This window comes from Opisthorchis viverrini (assembly GCF_000715545.1).
Source record: "Opisthorchis viverrini unplaced genomic scaffold opera_v5_478, whole genome shotgun sequence".
NCBI classification, from domain to species: domain Eukaryota; kingdom Metazoa; phylum Platyhelminthes; class Trematoda; order Opisthorchiida; family Opisthorchiidae; genus Opisthorchis; species Opisthorchis viverrini.
This window is the reverse complement of record NW_008752144.1, coordinates 58,381-80,110: the sequence shown is the minus strand read 5'-3', so window position 1 is coordinate 80,110 and position 21,730 is coordinate 58,381. Positions and strand designations below refer to the sequence as shown.

The 21,730-nt window shown below is 43.4% G+C and overlaps 1 protein-coding gene across 1 annotated transcript in view; it reads left to right on the top strand.

Moving 5' to 3' along the window:
* The window catches only part of T265_11352 (hypothetical protein), a gene marked incomplete at both ends in the record, with an annotated part of 28,446 nt that overhangs the window by 5,944 nt on the left and 772 nt on the right, over positions 1 to 21,730 (top strand). Inside the window, 3 exons of the mRNA XM_009177983.1 lie at positions 2,528 to 2,762; positions 17,909 to 18,230; positions 19,268 to 19,341. Of these exons, the coding sequence (XP_009176247.1) occupies positions 2,528 to 2,762; positions 17,909 to 18,230; positions 19,268 to 19,341 (631 nt within the window). The remainder of the gene's footprint in view (positions 1 to 2,527; positions 2,763 to 17,908; positions 18,231 to 19,267; positions 19,342 to 21,730) is intronic.

Genomic DNA, 21,730 nt, shown 5'->3' with positions numbered 1-21,730 from the left:
CCAAAATTGGTCACAGTCATGATGATTGTTTTTTACTGCGGCGCGCCATCCATCTCGGTTTACTCGAAACTCAGAACTAAATTTACCGAAGCCAAAACGGAATCGCCTCACCTTCACTTACGTCATGACCCGGAATTCGGAATTGGAATCGGTAAACCGGTACTCCCAGTCACATCTAAAGAAAGTGATAATCGCTTCGCACATGTGGTCCTTGTCGGGCAGTCTCAGTCTTCGCATTGTCACAAAATCGACGAAACTCTAAATGTACTCTCACGCAGTGGTCGTCCGCAGTAGACTACCGTCGTTATACCGTCACTTGTTATGACGACACTCAAGTTCATCACTCGTGATTTTGCCAGAACAGTTCTTCTAAACAGTAGATAATATCGAAAGTTCGGAAAATTCGAAAAGAAAAAGATTTAGTTTGAAAAGCCATATGCAAACGAGTGCTTCTTCGTTGGTTGCCGTTTCCGACTTTGAATGTTGAAAACATTAGCGAGCTTCTACCTTCATCCGTCGGCCTGAATCACCTGGAGGGTGAAACTCTAGCGTCTTCATGGCCGAGGAAAGTCAGTGAAACCACAGAAGCCTGATTCTCAAAAGCGTCTTCGTCAGTTTTGTTTCAGCTCCCAGTCTTGCTACACTAGACAGCTTGGGGTTTCCGTTGGATCAAAAGGTAGGAGGTGGGTACAATAAAAATTAGAATTTTTCGCGTCTGCTATATGATTCCTCGGTTAGGAGGGGCTAGCCAATCTCAAAACGAAACCTTTAGCATATGACATTACTGACATTTAAAAAGAGTTAAAAAGAGTTAATCCATCACGAAGCATGCTGAAACGTAAGAGTGGCGCAGTGCCTACTTTACTGTTTTTTCTGCTTGCTGTGCACATTCCGCCCAAGTCAGGAGTACAGGACATTCGTACATCACAGCTCCGTACAGAATACAGTTTTGTATTCGATACTTCTTAGTATCTCCAATAGGTCTTTTCGAAATGAAAGTCCACCTTTATCCTGTATGCACTTTGCCTTCTATAGAACAAGCAAGTGCAAATGTGCTGCTTGCCTTGAGTGACCGAGTTGCCGACTTGCCTAATTCAACACGCAATTCAGGTCCCAGTTGCTTTGAAGTGATTCACCTCTGAGATAACAGTCAGATGATCCCTGAAGCATAAGTTTTTTGCCATGAGCAGTTTCGTCCATTGACGTCTGAATCGTTCGAACATTTTTGGAGCGCAGCCTAGCTGACCTAGCTGATCACACACCAAGCTGGAGGCCTTCGTCAACTTTTTTGTTTTTGCACTTTTCCGAGTTGCCCTTCAGGGCCGCTCTGTATCTCTTGATGCAGGACAACCCATAGTCTTTAGGGTGCCCAGTTTCTTTATAATATGCAGTTTCTACTGAACGCCGATCTTACGGTCGAATGAAAGAACGATAAGTTTTTGAAAACTGACGGGACCAAGGATAGAAAGCCTCAAAAGCTGTTGTCGACCCATTAGATGAGAATAATTCATGGAGACCCGTTCTTTTACGGCTACCTTTCATGAAGGTGCGCGCTCAGTCGAGATTCTTGTGGTCGTAGTACACGCTTCTTGACATTCGATCGGAGGCTGACTTGAGTAACGCATCCGTAGTTCGAAAAATCCTACATACTTGGCAAATGTCCACTCAGCTTTGATAATTAGAATGCCTCATACGAGTTCAGTTGATCTGACATCTAGGCTGGCAGCGCAAGCCATATTAATGGGTGGTGGATTCAACTGCGTTATCACGTGACACAAAGAGACATTCACCCCCCCCCCCAATGATTCAGTACCCCACACATGACACACAAAGTTTAAATGAGGTTTAGTGTGGGTTTCGCTGCACTCACATCCGCTTACGTGCATTGTTCGATACAAAGCACTAATCAGGAGTTCCCGAAACAGGATGAAGTGTTCGCTTCATGCAGCAGTGGCTTGAACGCACTAGCCAATTCGCGGAGTCCACCTCGAATGCTAAGGATGAGTTTTGTGGAAGACAGTGGGCGTACGCACACGTTCCTGTCATCAAATCATATCAATAACTCAGCAACTTACACCACAGAGAAGATCACATCCTTGCGCAGCAGACCTCATCAACAAGGCTGTCATGAACAAAATGATTATCTGAGAGTGTGCTGCTTTCAAAAACCGTAAAAAACTGCATGGGCACACAGAAAGCAGTGTAAAACAGTATTAAATGCCGGCTGGTGCGTCAGGACCCGCACGCCAGATCCGAACCGATTGTCAAGAATGAAACTATGATGTAAGATGACCGGGAAGTTTCTGAGATGCTCAGATTGGTTTTAGTGCATCCCGCAAGACTGGGAAACTCGACATCAACCATTGAGTGGGAAATTGCCAGTGTCACTCCATGTAAGAATGCATTTTGTAGCGAAGATAGCAGCTGTGATTACTTAGTCTTAGTTTGTACCCTGTAATCCATCTCCGTCGGCTAGCATATGCCCGTGAAAAACATGCTCTTCTCCTGTACACCCCCTAGACTGCAGTCAAAATGTCGACGGATGGTTGTGTGCGCTTCTGCGATTCCTACGTCTTTCTTTGCCCGCCCTCTAAGCCTCAGTACGTGGAACTCGGGTGGTGCAATGAAAGACCACAGACTATGCTCACGGCTGATTACGAACAGTGCTTGGCCGCTGGTGATGTGGTCGTGCGTGACGGGAACGGAGTGACTGCATCCACGTGTATTCAGCCCGTTGCACGTTCTGTGTTTCAGATATTCAGGTGAGTGATACCCTCTGGATTCCCCGTCAGAAGTCGTGCATAAGTAACGAATAGGCAAATACTGTGTGTGAAAGTCATCGCAGTAATACAGCAGTGAATATTTTGAGCCGAAAATTGACACTCTGTTTGATAAACGTTCACTGTGGAGTCGAATTTTCAGGGCGAAATGTAGCTGAGAAATGGTTGCAATAAGATAGGGTAGATCCAAGAATGGCTTCTGGAGGTCAGTTCAGCTTGAGGACTGAGTCGCCTCGAAATCGCTGCATTTCATTTTGATGACCATACCAGTAGTCTGGGGTCTGTCGGTAATTTCAGAGTTGAATGCGATTTGTCCTGATTATCACTCGAAGCGATCATTGGCTTTAAACCATACTACGTTAGTATGAAGAGATATTTTGATTCAATGTAACGGCTGAGTGCAGTGTCATGTGGCCAGCTGTAGCATACTTTTGTCCCTCAAAGGAAGCAAGGCTCTACCTTGTGAAGGGATAGTGCGCCCCTCGTATGCGTCTAAAATACCGAGTTTTCAGCTAACTGAATGCTCCGATTCCACACCAGACTGCAGGTATTTGAGAAACTGTGCTTTAATGCATGTTTTGGAGACAAAAGCAGTAGCAGATTATTAAAATATGTATGTAATATGGTTAAGGATTCTTCTAGAACACGGGTACTATCTTTTCAGCAGCAGCAGCTTTAAGCGTTTCCTTCGGTGACCTCGGAATAGGTCAGTCGTTTAGGTGAAGGTGCTCGAGGAATTTGTATTCCCGTCATCCTTGGTAGTTATAAGTTCATTTGCTGGTGCTCACAGGGAAATCCACGAAAGGTACTTTCTGCCAGAAGTCTACAGGATTTTAAACTGCCAGTAGCTTCCACCTCTCTACAGCGTTCCAAATTTCTTTCTTCTGAAAAGTGATTTCAAGAAAAAAGGGTCTCTAATCCCATGATTCATGGGAAAATGTGGCAAAATTCATGTCGCTAAGACGTCCATTTTGAAACTCACATGTTTGGTTCTGCATCTAAGGTATCTTAGACTTGGTTCAGTCGGCTAAGCAGGTTACAATAAGGCTAAAATTCAGAATCCTACCTTTACCATCTGATGATTGTTTAGCTATCTCTTGGACAGCTTTAGGTGTCCTTCCTCAAATCAAACGCTTCTGTAACATTTATATCTCCACTATCATCATCGACAACATATCACTAATGTGAACCATGGTCAAATGACATACAGCCCTAAGGAACGAGCACCCTACTATTGAGATGAGGGAGTAGACAGGGTTGGGGCTTAGTGAAAAAAACCTTTTATACTTGGGAGGACAAGGACATGCCATGGCCCATTCTGTGCGGCATTTTCATTAGTGAGGGGTGGAAGTGCAACGTCATACTTTCTTTGGCAGACGAATGCAGGTTATGCGTTCAGCACATGAAAATCACTTTAATCAGATAGGTCTCCTATATATCACCTATATATACCAGTGTTTCCGAATAATGACCAAGTGCCGGTTACACTTCAGTTCGTCGTGGACAAATTACAGCTGGCTCGGTGCCAGTGTGTTACAAAGACGCAGGCGATGGAGGGCTTGGAAACTAAGTACCAGTAAATGATCTTCCCAGTCAATGTCTAGCTTAGTTGGGTCAATTTTCTTTTCTTAAGGTGGTTCAATTACTGAGAATACATCAAGTGAAGTTTGTCCTATGCGGTATCGACCGTGTGATCTGAAAGTACCTGCACCTGACATTTTGGTGGCAGTTATTGTGTGGGAATTTTCTGGATTATTGTACGACCACCTGTTTAACTAGAGAGACAAACTTTCATGCTCAAGTTTATCTTGAAAATTCATAAGGGACTCAGATGTTAGCTACTTTCGAAATTCGGCTTCATTCGTGAAAATAGTCCAAGGTTAAGAGCTTCACTCTACTCCTCTCAGTCCAAAACAAGTCCATGGAAGTAAAAAAGAATCTGGTGAGCGAAATGTATTCATCTGCAAACAAATTTGGTTTTGCGAGAGACTCTGGGCTTAGAAACACCATAAACGAGAGATTCAGCTGGGTTCCAGATGAGTCTCTCGCAAAACCAAGTTTGTTGGCAAGTGAGTGTTTTCGACTTATTTTCATGCAATTTGGTTTCAAGTAGAACATAAGATTGACGGAAACTTGGGGACTGTGCCTACCTCATTGGCCCCCAGAAGGGCGAAACTGGTCGTGCGCTGTTGAAAATTTTTTAACAACCTTATGAGTAGTGTATTCAGTCTGGTTAGCATTTGAAACGAAATTCTACGTTTTCTGTTCGTGTTCGATAACGTGATGAACACGTTAATTTTAAACAAGCAGATTTGCTCCAATGAACTTGTGACTGATAAAAGACGGATTTATTTTCGAGAAATACACTCATTTCAAATCAATTTTGGTTTTCACGGGAGACTCAATTGAATTTCTCGTTTATGATGTCCTCCAACTGAATGTGCTGCATACAGGCCGCCTCATGATTCAGTTGGCACGATGTTCGAGATATCGCAAGAAGGGCAAAACCAGTCGTGAGCTGTCGAAGAGTTTTCAGCAACCTTGTGAGTAGTTTCCCTTACGGATTTATTTTCTTATTATCGTTGTGGCCTTCATTTTCGTCCCTCTAGGTGAGGATCTCAATGTTCATGTTGAGAGGACGATAGCTGGTTCGCTCGCTTAGCTATGGATTCGATCCACCAGACAAGCTGGGATGACCGATGTTTTGTGTGTGCACCTGAATTTGTTTGTAGTAGACTCTAACGTAGCATCGATGGATTGTTGACTAACCTGTACTATGAGTAGTCATTATCTAGGTGACACTATGCTTAGTGTTTCCGGTTCTCCATTGTGGTTGTGGACTGCTTGCTTCCATCACGAACGAACCTCTAGCCCCACCAACAATTCTGCACTCTAGACCGCAGGGTCGCGGAGCTCGCCAGGCCTGCAGTGAAGTTGGTTTTCTGGCAGAAATTCTTGAAGAACTTGGTCCACAGATATGGAAACACAAGAAAAATCGAATTTGTTTCTTACGCCATCGTGTGGTGTCAAAACAACGCTTCGGAAAATCGAGGCGCTAAAAATGCTGACTCTTAACCTATAATTATTTTGAAGGTTCCGTCTAAACGAAGTTACGCATCACGTAGACCAGATGGACACAGTCTTTTCCCTATGACTTAACGGTAAGCCAATGCTCAGGCGAAGTCGATAGCATAAAAGACGGTTAAACCCGGTCGATAAATTGACCTGTTTACCCAAGTGTGTCCTGTCTGATTTAGGCGTCCAAAAATAGATCATAATAGATGGAGTTACATTCACTTGCAAATAAAGGTGATGTTAACAGGTCATTCGAACGAAGTGTGGCCGCTCCAAATATCGTTCCAAATGAAACATGAAACAGCTTCTGTACAATAGATTCAGCAATGAGCTCAATTATAAACAAGGGATTTTGTTGAAATTCAGTTGATCCTCCACCCTACTTTGCGAAACGAGTGCTAATCACAACAAAGTCCAATTTAGGGCCCAAACCAAGATAAAATCGGTGAAAATTTGAAGAGCAAGCCAAAATTCTTTGGCCCGAAAAATTGCCAAATGAGTAGTGAACTATCCAGAAGTTTTCATCAACCTAAACGGTTCCGTCATTGCAAGGTAAATCCGATTCGACAGTCCAAAAGCAGTCAATTTACAAAGTTGCTTTTAGCGGACAACACATCGAATCCATCCACTCATCACTCTGTAAGCAACAGTGGTGCTTTTTTGTTTGAATACCTATTGTTCCCACAGCTATGTCAACTGCAAAAGAGCTGTTACAAGCGATACAAGGTGAACCAGTTCTCATTGGCTATCTTGTCTCCCTTCGCTAATGGTACAACGTGTGGCCATTATGTCAAGCATTTTAATTAAGTCCGAGTTTTCTGGATTGCCGTACGGATGATCCACCTATTGAGCCATTGTGGATACTCCGTTCATGTGAAATCCAAGTGGTTTCTTCATTTGCTCAAAAAAATAGGTTGCTACTCCTACATTTACTCAGCGATTGCTCTTGTCAAGAACCAGATTGCGGTATGATTACGGAACTAGTGTGCTAAGCATAACGTCACCTTTCGCCAACTTTCCCTTTTTTACAACGTACTCTCACTCATCTGTGATAACATATCCGTCTAATGACAGGAGTCCTCTTTGTCAGTTCCGATGCACCGAGGTAGGAGACACAAAGATTTTCGAATTAACGGAACCTATAATTTCTGCATACAACTTCGAGGATTTCCAAAGTGCACAAATGCCAAGTAAAATACTTCCAGAAATTGAGCCTGGATCACCAGTTCAGATAAAACCAAATTAGCGTGTGTGGGTGTGTGGGTCAAAAAAGGTCCGGATACGTTCGACCAAGGAAACCGGAGAGCTTCTGGCATCACTGCAGGGGATAGTGTAACCTGATGCTAAGCTGTTCAGTCACACAGATGATTCTATATCGTTTCCATTTCAGTCGACGTGATTGAATTCCTTGAGAGACCCAGAAAGACTAACTCGGACGTACTCTGTAGTGTGTTAATCAAATCGTGTTAAAATTGAACGGTTTATGGATGCCCTGTTACTCCTCATAAGGCCGGGTGGCATACGTTCCTGTTTTTGTCTGATGTGTCGTCCAAGTTACTCGGTAGCGCAGCTTCTTGGGAAGACATCTTCTATTGTAAGTTCAACTGAAGCCAGAAAACCCATAGGTAAAGACAAAGGGGCCTTGTTATCGTAGTAGGATCGATAGGGGATTCTTAAACCAGTTACTTACGCTTCACGTTCTTTGTCGCCTACCGAGAGGAATTGCGCACAAATTGACAAGGGTTTATTGGTGATTCTGTTTGGAGTAACACGTTTTCAGCAAAAGTTCTACACATCTACAGACCACACGCCTTACTCGGAATTATCGGAGAAAATAAGCCAATACCTCAAATGACACCGCCCAGACTGTAACGCTGTGCCTTAAAACTTGCCTGCTATCGGTATCATTTGCAGTGCGTTCCTGGACAAGTGAATTTAATGGCGGGCGCCCTAAGTCGCCTACCGCTACGAGATGTGCCATTTCACACACCGAAGCCATCCGGCAAATTTAATGAGTTGGGTTGACGATTTACCTACCACTGCCGCGGAAATACTCTCACGCGTGGTTCGTTTAACTTCATATGGATATCCGGAGAATGTTGGAAGTACACTAAGTGAATTCCGTGAATGATCGTCGGGACTAAGTGTAGAAGATGGATGGTGCAAGAGTGATAGTACCAAGACGCTACCGCACGGAAATTATAACGGGATCATATTCAGGCCACCCAGGTAACACTCGAATGAAGGCTTTAGCCGGACAGTACTTCTTGTGGCCCGGTATCGATCATGATGTGGAGATGAAGGTGCATCAGTTCGAGGCATGTCAGCAAGATAGGGCTTTGTCCACAGCAGCACCCATATCACCATGGCAGTGGCCGTCATGACTGTGGAGCTGCGTACACGTGGATTATTGTGGCCCTGTTCAAGATTATATGATCCTTGAGATTGCCGATGCGTATTCCAAGCGGTGCCTACTAAAACTGCATCTAGTGCGTCGACCATATCTTCGCAGCACTTTTGCATCGCATGGTGTATTTGATACACTTGATTCCAATAACGGCACGGCTTTCACCGGTGCGGAATTCCAACTGTTTTTGAAAACCAACGGGACAGAACATGTTTTAACGGCACCATCGCAACCCTGTCGCCAGTGTCGTAAGTTTAATTTAAGTCAAAAACACATGGGAATGGACACGGATGTATTGTGTACGTGCGGCCAAACAGGTCCGCCCTGTAACGAGTCCAGTCATTCCACAAACAGTTCTCTGATGCATTGAAGGATAGACATGCGTGCGTGCAAACCACTCGCACATGCATCTAGTCAGCCACTAAATTCACACGCCAAATCGGTGGTGGAATGACGGACGAATACGCACACGCACTGACACATTGAAGTGGTTAAGACATCTATTAACTTGTTTTAGGCGTGTTTGGTACGCAGGCTTTCATGTGAAGGAATAGCAGTCACCAATTGTGGCAGCATGGCGCTTTCTTTTCACTTTACTGAGTCGATTGGTCTGGAGACTGGTAGATTAAGGTGTACGGACTTCTGATATTCCATGCCAGGTTATGGCTAAATTTTGCACCGTGCTGCTGGCATGCCGAACGAACCACGTGCTACAAACGTAATACACTACTTATGTGGTTGCTGCAGCTTTTTCGATAGCAATTCCACGAGTAGAATATTACGCCTATACAATGTATTGCTATACCCTGAACGTCGTACCAGATGAAACATGAAGCGGTCTGGTAGAGCACATCCAGTTGCATGAGAACATCACAAACGAGAGATTTCAGGTGTATCTCCGTCGAAACTAAAGTGGTATGCAGATGAGTGTTTAATTCAAACACATTAATAAAACACATTTATTGTGCCTCAGAGATTCACAGTAGTTTATTTTCGTATAAAATCCGAAAATTGGGAAGGTCGCGACATTAACGTGGCGATGATGATGACGAGGACGTTGATAATGTTGATGAAAATCATGCTGATGAAGATGATGGCGATAAATTTATTAATCAGTCGTAATCCGTCAAACTTCCAGTAGCGCATAAAACATCGCAAACCAGAATGAACAACTCATCATGGCACCAGAATTCAACGATGGTACGGTGATGGTGCTGGGAGCTAAAACTTTGTGCGTCTTTCCAGCAATAACAGTAGAGGAAAACCTAGAGACTGTGTGAATAGGCTGATTGTGAGCACTTCAAGTTGAAACCGAAAAACAAACAATGTAATGTGATTATCCTTGAGCCTAAGGGGGCTTGTGATTTAACCACTTCTTTATTTTTGAGGCTTTGTGTGTGAAGGTCACACAACTGATAAGCATTCTACGTAGCGCTGCTATCTAAGTGAAATGAGTTCACCTAATTAAGGCCACATCACACACATTCCCCATGGTCATGTGGTTCACGACACTGTTAGGCTGGAATTCGGAGCACGGGGCGACGAGAACTATGTGCCTAATTGTATGGTCGATTGAAAAAGTGTTTTTTAGTTTAATGTGGTTCATATATTCGGATCATAGTTTTGAACGTTATCAGAGCGCAAGGAATTTTGTTGTGTCATGTCCTCGGACTTGGTTAGCTGGAATAGGTTGTGGGAACACTGGCTTGGCCATTTAAAATGTGACTGCTCTACGGTGATCGTGCAAAACTCACAGGAGATCGTCGCAGTTGACGGGATGTACTGTGAGCTGCTTTTCATTATGAGTAAGAATGCAAACAGTAATTCCCCCTTAGAGGGAAACGCATAAGGTGCATGAACTATCCCTTTATTCTAGATTGTGATCAAAGAAAAGCGTCCAAAGCTGCGATGGAAGTAAATCCTCGGATTAGAATTCATCCCCCCAAAAGATCAACTCTACAGAGTAATCGTTAAATGATGGTTGCTATACTAATCTTATACAAACTCTGTCAAATCAACAAATGATATCTGTCATTGCAGTTCCTCTAGCTTCCGGTCCATCTAGAATTGTGTGGACAGAGCGAACATAACCAAACCAAAACGCATTCCTGAACACTGACCAAAGTACCACACGTCTGTTACTTTTGTGTGTGTTCCGTATACATATTTTTCAGTTTGTCTGGTCAATATCCTGGTGTCTGCGCGCGCGGGGCCTCATAGGAATGAAAACACTCCTGGTGGCACATTATGGACTGAGAAGGTAGATCGCGGTCACGTATGCATGCCATCGTTTCTTCTTCATCTGTAAAGGGTTTCGGATTCGACCACGATATCACTGGCCAGGTTTTGTTAACGTCCCCTTCCAAGGAGTACTGGTGAAGGTGAAACGATATATGAGAATACATACTGTCGAAATACTCGTAGGCAGAATGCTCGTACATTTCTAGCTGGCTGGCTCTAGATCAGGGAACTGGATATTTTGGATTTGAACAGGTGGACCGAGTCATTTTGACCAGACTTCCGGATTGCTGAAATACCTGTGTGATCTTAGACAATATGAGCGAATTTGTTGACCAGTATCATCACTGTCCGACACACAGGAACACTGGTATCATCAATAGTTCAAACAGCGTCGGGTTTCATCAGCTAAGTCTCGTTTTATCTAACGATATAGTAGACAAATATCACCAAAACAAAAGTCAAGTTCACCTTCACCTACACCACAGTCTGTGACGTTGTTCTCGCTCTTTGTTCCTTCCGTGAACTTTCATTCATTAAAACACATCCAACTTTCGGTGCTAGGAGGATAGCCCGAAACAAACGCTGGACCAGTCCAGCAGTGAAGCGTACTATGAACAAAGCCTCAAACTAAGTGTGGCACGTTCGGGTATCGGCCTTTCGTTTGTCTGGAAATCATGATCTTTTTTGTTAACATCTATTCTGAACCAATAGCTCTCAACGGGGCCGTGCAACTCCGTTTGTATCGACCGAAACTATACGAGCACAACTCTCTACACAAGGGTTGGTGCGTTTGTCACATGAAAAACAAGACGAACTGGTCACGTCGTACATGCAGTTTGCAGTCGTTTATGTGAGAATAATTTTTCAACAATCTGCCAAGTTCAGCCTCTATGCAACTACCGTAACACAGAGCAAAAAAGAAAATTCGAATTTCCTACCGTTTGTAAGGAATTCATAAAGACAACCCCAACTGATATGACAAAGCAGCTCATCTTCACGATGCAACTTGAATAGATTTTGAACAACGACGCAGCGATATCAACAAGGGAAAAATCAAGTTATTTTGGGGGCTCTCCTCAAGGAGTCAGGTGGATTCGGCCGATGAACTGTCTAAAGGTTCCCAAGGGAATTGAACTCACAGGCTAGATAACCAGCTGGAAGGCAGATGTGGCATGCAAAATCGTTGAAAGCCCTTTCCGCATACCAGTTACCAACATCCTTACACAACACCGTCTAAGTGATGTCCACATGGCATATCCACATTTCGGACGTATGAAACTATTGCTCTCAGTTATGCAGTGTCTAAGGCGCATCATCAGTTCCCGAAAGTGAACTTCAAGGCCAAACAGAAAGTGCTTTCTAGAGAAAGTTTAAGGTGGAGGTTTCCAACTGGTCCGCGGGCGAGTTTGGCCCTGACTATCAGACAGACCAGACAATTTGAACGTGACGACCGAAACAACATGATTTTGAATATCCAGGTGCATCTACTTCAGGTGCAGTCGGTGTACATGGCGGTTAGGTTATAGTTGACCAACCACTGAAAGCAAAGTTTGGAGAACTCCAGGACATCTTACTTCCAAAAGCTAATACTCTAGGGTCACTTCATACCCATAATCTCGCTGAGTAATTGCTATGAAAAAATTTGGGATAGTTGCGGCGAGAATAGCTTTTTGGATTATCTGCCAGATGAAACTAAGCCTGTGAGACGGATGGTGGATAAAGGAGGAACTATGAAGAGTTCTGCGTAATTTCACGGACGAAAGCGTGACCTAACACTATAGAGACTGGCAGCACAGTAGGAATATGAAACAACTTATCTTGAATTTAACTCCAAGCATTCAGTCAACTCAGAAATAGCAAGCAGCTGCAAGAAAATTGTAGCAGTTCATGAGTCCCAGGGTTGGCCTCTGTTTGAAGTCAAATGTCTAATTAACCCGATAACAGTGACTCAACAGTCTCCTGGTACTTGAGCATCCTGTCGAGTTTTGCCGAATAATCTGTCTTTTGATGAGTCGGTAAATTGACGACAGTGTGGCTCCATCTATTCCACATACTTTTACGAGCGGGAATGTTATGGCGCTTACACAAACTGATTTAGTCGGCTTCCAGATGAGTCTCCTGTCTAAATCGAATGCATGTAATTTGCAAACTGCGTCCGATTAAAGATCGAGCAGAACATAATGTCGACGAACACTTGAAGATTACACCTATTCAGTTCTCCCCAAGAAGGGGTTATGAGCTGTCGAGGAGTTTCCTGCCATCTCGTGAATAAGGTTCTGTTAAGTCTGGAATTTGTTGTTTCCAGGAGGTAGGGGTTTAGACTGTAAAGGGGGATTCTGTAAGGGAGTCTGCTTATCGCTATCGAAAAGTAGTCTTTAGTGTACTGCTGGCACACAATCGAAGGTAACTGGTAGATAGTCAAGGAAGCACTAGAAGCCTCAGCAATTGAGCCAAATGTCCGATCCTTGCCGAAAGTATGGCATAAAATGAAGAGACGTTCGTTGTAAATAGACAAAGACGTGCATCATGTGGGAAGGAGGAAAATAAACCACTGTTCTTGGCTCAAAAGGATCCGAAGTGGTTACTTTAAGATGATTGACTATTGTTAGTCACTGTAGGGATATCTGTGCACTTGAGATGCGAACGTATAGTTTAATCACAATAAAGGAATTTACTGATTGCGCCAAACTGTCCTTCACCGTCAGCATTTGTCATCTGAAAGCCGTCCTGTCAAAATCAAAGGGTGGAACTTGTAGCAAAAGCAGTGTGTGTGAAGATGGCAGCCTATGATGTTTTTTCATGACTGAAGGTCTCCATAGAATAGTATTTTATGGGGATAACAGCACGTCTGACATGAACCAGCCCATCATATTTCGCAACATTTCCAACTGATCGATCGAAATATGTGCGACTCATGAACTTTTGAGGCATAACAAGTGGCTCCTTATGGTTATGGGTGGATGGCATCTGTCATGACCACAATATCTTCGCACTTCGACGACGCTCCTGACTGAAGATCACTACTTCAACTCTTTAATTTTGATGAGTATGAGAGCAAGATATCGAAGTATGAAAAGCAGGCCCTTATGATAGCGCCTTGAAAGTAGCCTATCCTATCGTGATAAGTAACCCAGGAATCACCCTGAAACAAGGCAAATGTCGTGCATCGTGGGATTTGGCATAATTATTCTTTGGATAGAAAACGAGCCAGCTCCCTAAGAAATCACCTGTCGGGTTACGCAGCAGATCGTCTGTAAATCCGACAAAGAGCCGAACAGAAAAAAAGTAAACGGGAGAATAAGCAGTGTATATGCCACAAAAAGGAAGTCACGATTGCATTGACAAGACCCCCATTTGTTGTATGACGACAACAACATTAGCGATATAAAGATTAGCGCTGTTTGTCATGACGGTGATGAGCACAGTGCACATGCTGATGATGATTGTGATCCTCCAACTTTGTGCTCTGTTGTCACCATTGTCATCGAAGCGCTGAGTCTACACGAAAATGATCAACTTTTTTGGGTGCGGAGTTTCAAATACTATGAAACTTGGGGCTTCCCTGTCAACCGGTTAAACGTCCAATGCTAAATGCAGTGAGGCATAAGCATCTCTAGACCCTTGAAGGCCACAGAGTATATTTGAAGTGATTGCAAACGGTGGACGCATAGAAAGTCTCAAGGAACTTTGGATGACAGTGAGGGCGAATCAGCGGAAATTTTCAATATTTTTTATCAATTATGAGACATGGGTTTCATAAGTGAACATATTTAACGTACGGTCTGATTGAAGCTAAAAAAAATCGTGACCTTAGAGGACCTTTCAACGCCCGAGGGAAAGTCGTATTAATCCTGGGATTTTGTTTACTGTGTTCGCTGGATTCTGCGATTGTGAAGTATCCCCAGACCCCACTGTGTGATTGCCCAAAGATCCCTCCTGTGGTGTGTGTTTGTTTTCGGAAAATGTGGTATGATCAAGACTTTCTCAGTGGGCATGTGTTCTGTATTCATGTTTCACAACGGTACATGGGTTAGTGGAGATGGACTTGTATTGGTCAAGGAGAATGTCGACAGTTTTCTTCATCGGCAGCGAAGCATCGGTTTTGAACACTGAAGTCACGCCGTCGATGATGATGATGGTGATGACGACGTAAGTACAGATGCAGTACAGAAGTTAGCGGTCCGTTGTGAATTTGGTCACTATTGAAACATGTCCCTTCCTCTTCCTTTTCGGAGTAGTTGAGGCATAGCCCTTCCGAAGCTTCTTCCGTAGAATTTCGTAAGTGGTTTCTTTGTGGCGACACCATTCACAGTCCTGTCTGACAAGCATTTTCTTGGTCCTACTTCTTGTCTGGCTAGGTGAATTGGAGACGATGGGCGACATGGTTCCTGAATCTGGATCTGTTAACATCATGATTCGGTTTTTGTCCGAAGATATTTTTTCTATAGTCCTTACCGGACGCTGCGAAGAAATTAGATGGTTTCTGTTTGGATACGAAGAATAAGGGAGGCTTATCTTCCTCATACCTCACGTGGTTGAATTGGAGACTCGGCTGTCACTGTGACCTGATTGTACTCGCAGTCAGTGAATTCGACCACTAACTATTCGTTAGTCCGAATTGAATCAAGTCGAGAACAGATGATTGATCCAATGTATCGAACTGTTTGTTTTCGATAGATCGGTTGTTGATTGTCTTCGAATGGAATTCGCCGCTGGCATGGTAAACCATCCGGAAAAGTCATACACTTATCGGTCCAAGGACCTGGGACATATTGGCCACCATTCTCCCACAAACAATTTGATACCAGTTCTCCTGACTTAGTCAGGCAGTGTTTTAGTTTGTGCCAAGTAGGCCAGTTTCCCCAAACCGTCATCGATCCTTACATGGAAACCTATGCTTGGCTTGCCTTGGGCTTAAAATTTTACCACATTTTGGTTGAGACAATCAGACCCTAAGCCTCAGCGATTCAAGATCTTTTCCCCTCATAAATGACTTTTGGATCGACTTATTTGAATCGGTCATGTGACTTCGCCGAGCAGCCGCTGGTGAATAACCAGGCTACTTATCCTGCTACTTCCGATTTATGGTTCACAGAATTTTTGTTCGAAAATAATTTTACCTTCGTCATTATATTCCATATATTTTCAGGTTAAAACCTTCGGGCGTTTTTCGTCGGATCCCTAGCAAGAAATCCAAATATCAGTCGGCTTCCAGCTAGAATGGTCCAAAGAATATTCACCTCTAGCATCAAACCCGAGGAGCTCTACACCTCTCACGACGTCTCAGTTTGACACGGAATCATCTATAACTGTTTGATAAGCTCACCCAACGCGGGAATTTAATCTAGAGGCCATCTAGAAAATACCGGGACCTCTGAAAATTGGAAAGTTTTAGAAGTTGCTTTAAAAGGGTCCAAATTTAATGTGACGATTTGCTGCCGGAATATCCTTTCAAATGCGAAATTCCGAAAGAACCAATGCCTTTCTGTCTGTTTGGTGAAGTTCCCTGACACTACCTGGAATCTGTCATCTGGATTTTAGTGCAGTTTACAACTTCAGGTGGTGTTGCTTGGCAATCGGGTGTGGACAATTCTTCCACGAAGAATCAGCAGATTATTGATGCATCTAGTTTACCCTAGTCAAATAATAAGGTATTAAGCACCAAATTACTGGATATGATATCTGGATCATTTTTGTGAGATCCTACCTGTCAAGCCTATTGTTATCTTGTTGACGACTGTGTATGTACACAACGATAATTCACCCTGAAATCTGCCAAAAATGGACATTTTGTGCAGTGTGTTGCCCCAGAATGTGCTCCTATCTTTGTTGGATTTCCAGTGTTAAACTGTAAAATCTAGGTGTACCGTGTGTTTCGGTTACTTCACTTCTTGGAACAGTTATTCTGTGGTGCCACTATGTCACGCTGATACGGTACAGGTCTGCTAAGAGCAGTGACTCACAGTAATCTCAAAGACACCGGTTAGGTAGTTAACGTCAAAACGCTTATCACTGATGCTCACAAAACCACCGCCTTCCATAAGGTCGATGGCCCAAAACTCTCCACTGAAACGAGAGAGAACCAAAGCATGGAAGCCATTTTAGAAAGAGACTGACGTGCCTGACGTGGCACCCTTTATTTGGCATGACGGAGAAGGCAACCAATCGTTACGGCTTGTCGGTTCACCAATGACATCGATGGATTAGCCAGTGGTATGAACCAACGAACCTTTTTCAAACGTCAAATCGAAGGGCGGGCTCTCCGAAAAAACCAAACATTCGTCAAGCTATATTGAGTTTTTACCAAAGTGGACTTGAGAGCGATTCTAACAAATGATATATGTTCCGAATTTCGAAACCTCTCACCAAATAGATGGGAGGACATCCGTTCATTTTTACAGGTATATAATGAGTTCCTAATATTTCTGCAGTGGATTTTAACGGAGCATACGAGCCACATAAATCACAAATTCAAACGGTGCTGCATGTACATATGCAAAACAAGCTCTGATCCGGTTACACTTTTGGACAGCGCACTGAGGCAGTTTCTAATTATACGCGACATCGGCGCGAGTAAAAGTTTGGATTGACAGTTACATCGCCTTAATTGCAACAAACAGTCGTTTTTACTCAGTCGATTCAGCTTAGTTTCGAGGCTCTTACCAACTTAACCATGCTGTTCGCGCACAGATGTTGTTGCAAAAGCATGTTTCTGATTTTGAATCAACTAGCACGCTTGGTTGACAATGTAGACAAGAAAACGGTGGATGAAAACAGCGCTTGTTTACAACGCGATTCTTTTAATTGTGGTCAAGAAGTGTGTAATCTGATCCGTGTTTTTCGTCGCATGTTTTAGGTCACGAATAGAATATACGTGCCTGTTTACTGGTATTGACCGAAGTTTTCTGCTGAGGTGGATCACAATCATTCATAGATAATAACAGACTGAAAAACAGTTACTCAAGGATCTAGGATGCTAGAGTTGCTTGGGTGGAGCGGTGCCTTATCTGTCAACACAAGTCAAGCAGTTGTCTGAACAATTGCCAGAGGCTGAAGGATGGTGTGCTGACCTGAAATACAGAGGGCTCCGGGGTAGCATACTGTTATTGATTTTCAACAAGAAGGGCACTGTTGTACGGTGTCCCTGGCTTTCCGACACCGCGTGAACCGTGCCACAAAAGTCTTGGTAACTGTCTATCATCAACTGCTGAGGGCTTTTTGCTGAATGCGCGTTCACGCAAAAGGCCCACAACAACGACAAAACTTCTGTGTTTACTAATCAGCCGGTTTTCGTAGGAGTGGACAGCAGAGATCTCTTCCTGTGTCCATCTACTGCCCCCAGGATTTACGAACTATGTCTTAAATTCTTCGCGCTCTTGATAAACAGGATTTCCTTTTTCACCAGCCCAAAGGCACTTCCGGACGATTGTGTGGTTACCTATGGAATTCCGATACAATTCCGTTTGGCAAATACAAATATTGGTCCCGAACGAGTCTACCTGGCCAGCGACAACGCGTCGCCAATGAGCGCAAATCGAATGTCCGGACATCAACGTGTGTTCCTTACGACAGACAAAGACAGCTTCCTGACACACTGGAAAATCGAGCACCAAAATCCAGATCTACGTATGGAGTCTGAGGGATGTCCAGTAAAAGTAAGTTCCGCAGAGTTTGCTGCTCTTCTTCTCTTTGAAGACTATTTTAGCTTGAGCATAATAGAATGCCCGGTGAGTTTCGTTTTTAAACGACTCTGGTCTGCGGTCACCCTAGTTCTCTTCACGGAATATGCGATTATTCATCATTTGTAGCCGACCCGAACAAAATCACTTGTCGATCAAATGCGCCTTGAAATTCCAATCAAGACAGGTATGTGGTGGGTGACCTTGTCGATCGACCGAGCGCCGTCGACCAACAATCCAAAGTTCAGCACACATGATATGTGAGGGTGCGATTTGCATTTCAGCCTTCTTTGTTGACAAGCTCATTCAGAAACAAATGCATGTTTGTTGCATAGAAACGAGGCTTTCCAGTACGGTCCAGGAAAAAGAGATTTGTTGAACGGGATTGGTTGAAAGCCACAGGACAACATGCTCATTAATAACTACCAAGGTTTCCCCCTGGGTAACTAAACCTCAGTGATATTTTTCTCGAATTTTCATTCCTCTTGTCTCTGTAACTACAATCTACATAATACAATTGAAATCAAATGGGTTATGTTTTCATGAAAAAAAACTGATTTTCTTGAGAAGCCAAATTCAAAGCCATCTAATAATTCGAATCTACGTTTATCCATTTAGTTTAACCCTACTCTTTAGAAACTTCATTCTAGAATTTCTTGAAACTTGAACAACTTGGAGTAGTCAACGCCTTTTTGTTAGCACTTCCGAATGCATGCAGCATTGTTGTCCATATGGGTTTCTCAGATTCTGATAACACTCATTTTGTCCAGCACATCCCATCCGTTCTTCTATGAATCCGATATGTAGTATCCCAAAGTGAGCAGACAGTTCGAAGCAAACCAAATGGATTATCCCCCATCTTGTCCGAAATTTAGTTCAACCACTCATGCTGTTGTCATTCAGTCGAGCACGACCGGGATGTTACTGTATGTTATCAGATGTGAATTTTGCGAATATTTGATCCTCCTTCCATTTTTTCACGTCATTTTTATGGTGACGCGCTTGAAAGGTAATCTTTTCGAATGAATTTTATCTTTACTAATAATATTTGGCTCTGCTTTTCTCGCCTTTTTCTGTTCCGTCAGTCCGATACGTTGGTTTTGATCAAGCATTGCCGCACAAACGCTGCAATTGCCGTTGAGGACAGGTTCACAAAAAAGTAAGTATTTGTTGGTTTTGGGGTAGTGAGACCCATGTAGAGAAAAGAAAGGGTCAAGATTCTGTTGCAGTCACTTTAGTGAAAACAGTATTATAGAGAATGTTATGCATGTGTATAGTTATATGGGAGACTCTGTTCCCCAGAATATGGATGTCCCCATCTAAAAGAACTACTTCATCTGGCGAAATTTACCATCAGACCGGCGGGAAACATGCTGTAAGAATTGAGGAAATTTGGTACCAACACTTGAAAACACTGAATGCCTTTTTACCATGTAGGAAGTGCGAACTCCCCTTGGTATGTGGTTTGGTTTGACAGGTGAACCTACGATAGAAGGAGTGGTCCCATGGCTCATTTATATTGCAGAGACCCAGGCAATCTGCCTTGAAGCGTTTGGAAACATTATTGATCCGACTGTACTAATCAGAAACTAGTATTGAACTGGAACGTTCGGTGACAGCTGAGTTGTATAGGTGTTAATTTGCCTAGCCGCCAAAATGTCACGTCACGCAAAATAAGGTATTCGCATCCCTCACAGACTAAGTGAAGATCCCCAAAACCGGTCAAAGACTTCTGGGTAGCTCTCAAGCTGTTAAATTTATCTATTGACGAAATCGCAGTATCACTGAAATACAAACAGGTCACGAAACTTTTCACCTGCTGGTGGCTTGGCCAGATTGTACCGTGTATTGATGGTAGACTGTCGCTGAAGATTACTGCCAAGTTGTGCAACACAACCTTGGCTATTCAGTCCTGAGAAAATAACTCAAACGCCCTTCTACAGAGTAAAATCTTATGGCTGCGATATCTTCAAGGTACATTTTAGAGGGTATCAACTACGAGGAAACCGACGATTGCCTTCTAACATGAAAACAATCAGGTGGTCCTGCAGGATCTTCAACTCCAGATGAAACTGAAAGTTTTCCCCATGGTTCTGATAACCGCTCGAACTTTTGAATCGGTTTTGTTCGCCCCTTCAGACTTCGCCCTAGTTAATTAATCCGCTTGCAAGTGGAGTCGTTAAATCCGAAAACGATCAGTGTTCAACAGATGATAGTCGGACAGTAGGCTGTTAACTGGTCATCACTACGTGTGATAGGGTGTACACACTGTGAATCCTAAGGGTTTTCTCAATGAAACTAGGCAACATGTCAAAATATCGGTAGCCGGGATGAATGCATTTATTGATCAGGTTGATCCGTGCGTCAAGCCTGATAATTACCGGACTAGCGTTGCGTCATTAATTGGAGACACATTATCAGTGCGCACTGACGATATCTTCTCGTTTGGTGACAAAACATACGCAAGTTAACTGCTAGGTTCGGCGAACCAGTCAACAACCACAACAGCAAAGTTTGCTTTAAAGGATCTTTTGTTGCGAGCATTGTTCGAAGTGAATATGGCTGCGCTATAGCATTTTCAGATGGCTTGAGCAAACGAGCCATCATCAGGCGTTACCCATGCGCAATTTGTACTGAGTCTAGTTGACAGAGTTGTTTACCGGCAACCCCAAGACTTAGTTTTCAAAAGACAACCACATCACGCTATTCACCAGGGACGCACATAGACACAGCCATTAAAATACACATAAAGACGGAAAATGGAATAAGCATCTGGCAGTTAACCCCAGTTTATGTGGTTGTATGGTAGTGATGACAGTGGGTCAGTATCCAAACGGGTTGAGCGTTGAAACGAGAAGAATGGAGCAGGCGATAACATGGAGGTTTGCAGCTATGTTTGTTGTGAAAATATTTAAAGGTAAAAATAGTTGAGACAGATGATGAGAATTTGTGTGAATAATAGGCCTATCGCCTATCGTCTCAGTCAGAATGTGTTCGATTCGTCTATTGATTCACTCACCAGCGATTCTGAAAACTTCACGAAGCCGATTTCGTTATTTTTCAAGTTGTTGGTACAAAGCCACAGAAACCTTGTGAACAGGTTTTCAATCATGTCTCGCCACACAGCATGCATTGGATCACATGCAAGTGGCAGGGTGTGACTATTACACAACCTCCACTGCTATGAGTTGGAAGGATAACCAAACGTTGTCCGGATTACGGAACCGCATCGCGCTCTTTTCACATTAATGTGGGAAATCGGAACCCGTTCTATACGGCCTAGTAAAACCTAATGCGTGATTCGACCAATGAAGTCTGTCACAACTGCAAACAAAAGTAATTCACCTTGACAGTGTACTGAGATGTGTCAGTCTGCGAAGCCAGGCTGTGGACTATCACAGATTGGTGTAGAAATAGCAGACGAAATTGAATAAACCTATCTGGGTACGGTTGCTGATACATGAGAAAAACAATAGGCGCTCTTCCGGGGAATAAAGACAACCTTTGCAGTATTAGTTACACGGTTTTTAGCGTTTTACGTATATAAA